Below are 7,683 nucleotides of genomic sequence, written 5' to 3'. Positions count from 1 at the left end.
AAAAGGAGCCAAGGAAAGTGTGTACATATTTTTCTTGACTGGATGAGAATTCAAAGAAAGCTGGCTGATTCCTCTATTTCCATGATCGGCCAGTGCCTGCAGCACGAACAGTGCATTGTATTACATGTATGTGCATAGACAGACAAATAAACACTAACCTGAGCATGGGTACCGCTTGTATTCGTGGTCAGGAAAGTGAAAGTACGAACGAAGGAGAAGAAGATTGTTGACCATGGCGAACAACTGCATATCCAGAGGGCACACGGCTTGCCAGAATGGGTCGGCTACATCTTCGCTAATTTTCTATCCTAACAACATTCAGCTTCGAGGTCAAGGACGACGGCATTTTTTGGAAGGAAATTTCGAATTTTGGAGAAGAAGCTTGCTTTCCGAAAAATGTTCCTTTCACGCAAGGCAGCATGCCAGGTCGAGGTCAGGCGTGTGAACCAGGTGAACTGTGTCGGCAGATCGACGTTTACGTTCCAGGCCGACAGTTTTTTGGCCAAGCCGTGAATCGCCCTCGCTCTGACTCGCCCGGCTACGAAGGAGTAATTTTACAACTCTTCAGGCCAGCTACAGGCCTCTGATGCAGAGCTGCAAGTGACGGATATCGGTCATTTGCAGCCACTATTTTCAGCCTCCTGGTCGTTGCAATCTGATACATAATATACCTCGTGTGCCGTGTCCTCTCCCGCGCCCGGCTTTTACGACTCCCTGTAATGAACTCTTGATTGTATTTTGTGCAAAATGGATATTTCCGGGTTTTTGATCGACCACGTGGTCGGTGGTCGACTCCGATCCGCGGTGACGAAGAAATCAACCTCAGGTCAGGCCTCGGCACTTGCATTGTTCACTTGTTGTGGACGAGATCGATCTTTGACTTTAGATGATTTCCAATCATCACCGTTTACTTTTAGCTTCGTCTGTTGTTTGTGGAGTTCAATGACAGGCTTCGAGGCCGTTGGAATGCGGAAAGTGTGAGTCATGTCTGTTTTGCGAAGACGGTGAGAGTGAAAGCAAAGACTTGGGAACGCAAGTAGTCCTTTGGCCGGCAAGAGAAGTGTGGTGCTGGCCGAATGTGCGTCTCTCAACCTGATCGCAAAGGAAGCTTGTGTCCACCGCTCTCGAGCAGCCATGGACCCGAAGGAAAAGCAGAGGATGATATCCATGATAAGCGACTACAACGCTTACAAATCCAGTGGTGGTCGCCTGTATGAGATCACAGTTGAGCGAGACACCGACGCTGACTTTGTGTGCAAAGGTGTCCTGCGATTATACTGGGACATCCAGAGACCTATCGTCCTGAATAAGGAGGCTACATCTTCGTTTGTGCAGAAGAGGGAGCGCTCCTCGAACATCGTGGGTAGACCTGCCGGCCGGATGAGAAGAGAGGAGAGCAAGTCAGAGGAGACCAGTGCTAGTGGGGTTTCACAAATGGCTGGTAAGGCCTTTGCCAACGACACAATCACAGACATTTCACCGCGGTCAAAGGCAAAGGGAGCGCAACCGGAGCATATCTCCCCGATTGCCAGACCCACACGAGCTCGCACAGAGACTGCAGGCTCGGCGGCAAGCCATAGCAAAGCAAAGGTGCTGGGGCGCCGCCGATCATCTGACCAGTCGGAATCGCTGTTTGAAAATGCTCCTCCTCTGTCTCCTTCAGGTCGCATCAGTCCTATGGCGCAGATAGACAAGTGTCGTCTGGGAAAGGTGGAAAGCGCTGGTCCTGCACAGACTCGGACCCATATCGGCTTGCATTTGCCGTTCGAGTTTGCGCGCAGCAGCAGCGTCGGTTCACCCCTCAGAAGCAACTCGTTTGGAGCGGCTGACAAAAAGCAGCGTCAGAAGGATAGCGTTGCCACGCCTCGAATCCGCACCAAGAGCAGCACTGAGAACGCGTCGCCAAAGCTGGGCAACACCAGCTCCCGGCTGTTCAGTCCCGGTAGGCCGAACAGCATTGAAAGCCCACTAAGACCCACCAGCAGCAACAGCAATGTAGCCAGCTCCGCGGCACTGCGTACACGCAACGGATCAAACTTGTCTCGCGTGTTTACAAGCAGCTTCAAGCGTCCCAAGTCTATGAAGCCCGTCATTACGCCAGGTCAAAAAGATCGGTCTGCGACAGTAGCAGCAACAGCAGGACCAGCAGTGCCAGTATTAACCAAGGGCAGGGCATTACAGGCGTCTAACAGTGCTACTCTGCTGGATCCAGCCAGCTCGCTCTCGGCACCAGGTGCTTCTGGCGTAGTATCGTCGCCATCGAGCTTGGTGTCACCACCCGATGGGCTTGAACTCTTACCCAAGCCTGTCAAGAAGCGTGGCACATCATTCCGTAAGAGCTTTCAGCGCAGCATATCGCCAAAGCGGAGGCAAAGCCTACAATCCGATGAGGTGACAGAATGTGACATACCTACCAATAGTGGCAGTAAGGATACTCTACCCTCACCAGGAGCAGCAACGGCGGCAACCAAAACGTCAGGAACGACTACAGCTGCGCAATCGTCATCATCATCATCATCATCATCATTGCCAGCATCTGCAATTGCTGTACCTGCGCCATCATTAACCGCTACGGAAGGAATTGACAAGAGCTTGGCTGCTTGCAGTGGTGGTGGTGGTGGTGGTGGCAGCCGTCTGGGTAATTTCCTTAGCCGGCCCCGCATCTCATTCCGATTACGTCGTAATAATCCGTCCCGGACAGACAGCATGGACTCAGTTTCTAAGCTGGACAGCGTAGCATGTTCTCCGCCACCCAGCAGTATTGGTGCGGAGTCGCTCGCCGAGTTCTACCAGCCGCCCAAGGGATCTGTAACCAACATTCGGGCAACTTCTGACATGACTGTCTCTGATGTAAGTGTCATGCACTGTCTGTGTGTCTCCTCTTCTGTAGGTCGTGGTTGTACAGTAAAACCTGTGTTTTCCGGACCCTGTACCAAACGGAATCCTGTATTTCACACACCAAAGTGCTGTGGAGTGAACGTGCATCCCTGGATCAAGCGGAATCCTGTCGTATCAGGACAGTTTCCGCTGCACCAAGGGTGTTGTCCGGTTAGGGCAGGTTTTACTGTGCGTTATATGTGTTGCTTGTCCCTTCCTGAGGATTATCAGTTGCCACTAGGTCAGCCTGCATGTTCTGGCAAGCGCCCTTTTTCAGGGCACATGCTGCTCATTTTATCTTCGAAATCTGGAAAGGAATCCACTCTGGTATGGAACACATTCAGTAACAATCTGTCATAAGGAGCCTGTGCCGTGGGCGACCTTCTGCTGTCAAGGACTAGTGTTTAATTTCATGCATGGAGGCTTCAATCTGTCTAAGTGCCCGAGGCCTAGGTTCTAGGTTCAATCCGGTGTGCAAGCCGCATAGCTTGCATGAAAGCACCCGCACCCTGGTTGACAAGGTGTGAAATACATTGACTTGCAAGCTTCACAGTGACCCAACCCTGCCAAAGTCTCAAACAAAGCAGTGCAAATCCCGTGCTGCGGTCCACCAGTTACACCAAATTTTGAACAGTTAGCATGTGCGCCATTTGAGACTCGGATGTTGAGCCAATTAATGTAAAAAAAGAAAGAGACATGTGGATACGTGTGTGCAGATATCTAGCTCAAACCTGACGAGGAGTGCGATACATTCCATAGCATGTCACTGGCCTGGAATGTAGCTTGACAGAACTGTCCTACAGTCTTCCAAACTGGAAGGTTCAGATTTCAGATTTGTGAGCAAGAGTCCACAGGAGGAAGGTATGTGCTAACGAGATGAATAAAAGTGCCATTCTACAGCTGTGCAGAATGCTGGTTACTGTCCACCAGTCTTTCTGTCTCGTCATCGTCAGCAGCTATCACATCGTCTCGATAGCGCATACCTTCTTTCTATGGCATATTACTCGCAACGCTGAACCTTCGAAGTTGGAAGGCGTGTCTGATCGATGTGTGAGGTTATTATAAATGCTTGCAGTGTTAAATGGCAAGGGGGAAGTGTGAACATGTGCGCGTGTAATGTAGAGCTATATGCACCCGTATGTGTGTGTGTGTGAGAGAGAGAGAGAGAGAGAGAGAGAGAGAGAGAGAGAGAGAGAGAGAGAGAGAGAGAGAGAGAGAGAGAGAGAGAGAGAGAGAGAGAGAGAGAGAGAGAGAGAGAGGGGGGGGGGGGGGAGATCTAGGAGAGTGTCATGGGGATATTGGCACCAGTCAGCGTGTCACTGAGGCAGAGGAGCAGTTTAACACTATCACTGGTGCGGAAGGGCAGTAAGCTTTTTTTTTAAGCCTACAAGATTCATTTGTCAATCTGATGCCGGGCGCGTTCTTACACAAATACCACCAAGATGTGCGATCTGTGCCTACCAAAAAGCTATAATCAGCAATGCAGACAAGGGAACGTCTCTTAACCCTATATGGACCAATTAAATTAGTGTGGAAAATGCGGCATTCGATTGACTGCTATAACTCAAGAACGATTATGATTTGTTTTATATACATTGTATGCAGATAGGTTTAGATGGACAAAGCTTTCATATAAAAAAAAAAGACCAGACTGAATTCGGATCAATAAAAGTTGCCAAAGTGAAGTGTTGAAAAACGTTTGAGTTCCATTGAGCGCGAATGCTCTGTTGAGTGTGCAATGTTCAGTGGGATTTTTCGCGAACTGTTTTACTTGTGACGTACGTAGATTTTATGCTCATTATGCGGATCAAATTTTGATCCGCATGCATCTCAGCTGTGGATTTTTCGGAAAAAGAATCGAAAAACGATGAAGATCGCCGGCTGAAATCCCCACTTGAAATTCAATCATACGTGATCGAAAGTCATGCAATTGTCCATAAAGGGTTAACAAGCGCACAGAGCTGGTGTCGCCGACACCAAGTGCGCACCAGTGACAGCCTGGTTGTTGTCACATCTCCCAAAGTCCGAATTACAGCACTATCTCTCTATTAAACTGCTCCTCCGCCTAAGTGGCGCCCTGGTTGGTGCCATATATACCCATGTCACCCTCATAGACATATCTCTCTCTTCCTCTCACTCGCTCACACACGCACGCGTACACATCGCCCTACAGTGCGCACACACACACACACACACACACACACACACACATGTTCACACTTTCCCCTACTGCTTCACACTGTAAGCATTATAACGTGACACATCGATCAGCCGCGCCACCTTCCTATTTTGTGCTGAGCGTTAGCACTGGACTTTGGTTTGTTTGGCTCACTATAAAGCGGCGCATTTGTGTATGCCGGCCTGCTTGGTTGAATATTCAATACAGCATTGGAAGTGAATACGCATACTGTATCGGGTCTGCAGGGTTTTTACTGCATCTACCACAAGCAAGGACTTTTGGTGGCACCACGGAGCGGTTGCGTATGATATTCACATGTACTTTTCTAGAGACACTATTGGCGTCTGTAACCCAGGGCGCGAAATAACGGTCGGACATCGGACAATTTCCGACCGTTTACGGTCAGTTTCCGGATGTTTTGTACATATCCGGACAAAGTGTCCGCGCACTTTTTGCAAAGTACAAAAAAGAAAAGGCACTTCAATCCTTTGTCTCATAGTCATTAGTGATGTCGTCTGGCAAGAGAAAGCCAAGCACCGCTGATGCGGGTGCTCCTCTTGGAAAGAAGCCCAGAGGAGTCAAGACGACCACTTGTGACAAGTGGGTCGCCGAATATGATACTTGATAGGGAGCTTTCAACTTCTGTTTGGCTGAGCTATGAGCGCAGTCCCTCAGATCGTAGCGTTGTCGAAAATTTGAAGTGTAAGATGTGTTCCCGTTTTGTTGATAAAATTCGCAGCAGCAAGGATTTTTCTGACTCCTTCGTCGTTGACTCAAGGAACCTGAAAACGTCAGCCTTCAAAGATCATGCTGCTTCTGAAATGCATCGTTGTGATAACATTTCGATAGTATTAATTCTACACTGAACATTGTGTGATTTGATGTGAAAATTTGCATGTCCGGACATGTCCGGCCATTTTTGCAACTGGCAGGACATTGTGTCAGAGCATATTTTAATCCTTAGCGCATGCCCTGGTAACCTATTGCACATGTCCTAACATTTCAACTTGCTGCATCGGACATCAAAGAATCCCAACAAACCGTTGAGGTTGTTGGCTGGCGGGGCCCACGCAGCTCGGCACTCTTTTCACTGGATTTTTGCATTGAACGTGGTACCAGCCCCGAGTGATCTGTTGGGCGGAGGGGGAGGGGTTGGCACTGACATTACATGAAGGTCTGTGAATTAATATGTGGGCGGAAGGAGCGGGCACTCTAGCCAGCTCTTGATGTTGTTCAAGAGCCTGAAGTGTGTCCTTTTTCTCAGTATTATAACTCTGATGATGCCCTCCTGGGTGAAAATTTGGAAACAATTGCTACACGTGGCGTAGCCAAGGACTGTTCGTGTGTTGCGGATTGGAGGTGAAGTAAAAGATTATCACTCGAGCTGTGTTAACCTAAGTGTTTGCTCCTTGTCACACACACACACACACACACACACACACACACACACACACACACACACACACACACACACACACACACACACACACACACACACATCTTGCTTGTAGATTATCAGTGCAACGCTAAGCAAGCTGAATGCGGTGGATGAGCCGTCGCGCTTTGCCATCTTCTCCATTGACGACACTGGCACGGTCAAGATCATCCAAGATGACGTGTGCATGCTACTATATCGCATTCGCCTCGGTCCCAAAGAGGACGTCTGTAAGCTGTTCATCATGGAACGCAACACAAGCGATGCACAGGACTTCTCCGCCGAGGTGATGCAGTATTACCACCTCGGCATGCCCTTCCTGGAGCGTCTCGTCACGGCCTACCAAGCGGAAGAGGAGCGCGAGATTGATCGCATCCGTCTCAAGTTTGCCGACAATCGACGACGTCTGGAGAAGAAGCTGGAGACAGCGGCGAAAGCAGAGGTCATTGAAGTGGACGAACCCTCGACATGACAGTAGTGGATTTGTTGTGGAAGCGGCAACTGGGTACTAGTGACATGAGCGAGAGACTATGCCCTTTGTACATGGTTTCTACTGAATTCGTTCCTCACAGGACACATATTGTAATCGGTCAAGGTGTTGCCACGCCACTTAACAATATTTCATCATAACAGCTCCATCCTTACTACTCATGAATACTTTGCTTGGTTTGGAGCCGAAATTCGTCATGAAAGTCACGAGATTTTTCACGAAATGCCAACACATACATTCTTCATTCGTAGTCTTTAGCTAGTATCTATCTATTTATTTATTATTTATTTATTTATTGCTTCATGCCTCCTTCCCAGACTATTTTCCTATTTTTTTTTAACATACTGGACTGCTGTCCTTACTAACAACAATCGGTTCCAAGCCATCAGTATAAATACTCCACTGCGCCCGTTCAGTGTCGCGCTCTGCAAAAGATGATATAGTTCTCTTTACAGTGTCTTGTTGCAATGTGTAGTACATATATATGTGTAGTACATATATATGTGTAGTACATATATATGTGTAGTACATATATATGTGTAGTACATATATATGTGTAGTACATATATGTGTAGTGTGTAGTGTGGTAACTGGTATCAAGGCTTTGTTTGCTAACTAATCAATTTGAAGAAAAATACACTTGACCTCTCGTCTAACTTTATTTTTATTACTTTCCGTTCTGTACAGCGTAGTAACCATCGG

At 48.2% G+C, this 7,683-nt stretch overlaps 1 protein-coding gene across 1 annotated transcript; it reads left to right on the top strand.

Annotated features, from left to right (window-relative positions):
• Positions 1 to 867: 867 nt before the first annotated feature.
• LOC135830530 (mucin-20-like) lies at positions 868 to 7,323 on the top strand. The gene is made up of 2 exons (XM_065342776.1): positions 868 to 2,850; positions 6,568 to 7,323. Exons 1-2 carry the CDS (start codon positions 1,135 to 1,137, stop codon positions 6,961 to 6,963), a joined length of 2,112 nt encoding a protein of 703 aa, XP_065198848.1. The 5' UTR covers positions 868 to 1,134; the 3' UTR covers positions 6,964 to 7,323.
• Positions 7,324 to 7,683: the final 360 nt, after the last annotated feature.

This window comes from Sycon ciliatum, unplaced genomic scaffold (genome assembly GCF_964019385.1).
Source record: "Sycon ciliatum unplaced genomic scaffold, ocSycCili1.1 SCAFFOLD_2412, whole genome shotgun sequence".
Taxonomy (NCBI): Eukaryota; Metazoa; Porifera; class Calcarea; order Leucosolenida; family Sycettidae; genus Sycon; species Sycon ciliatum.
Note: the sequence above shows the minus strand (reverse complement) of the source record. Positions and strands in the feature narration are given on the sequence as shown.

Excerpts from the sequence above, each read along its gene's own strand:
- LOC135830530 (XM_065342776.1), top strand. The coding sequence starts at position 1,135 with ATGGACCCGAAGGAAAAGCAGAGGATGATATCCATGATAAGCGACTAC. Across the intron at positions 2,851-6,567 it reads CTGACATGACTGTCTCTGAT|ATTATCAGTGCAACGCTAAG; the intron begins GTAAGTGTCATG and ends TCTTGCTTGTAG.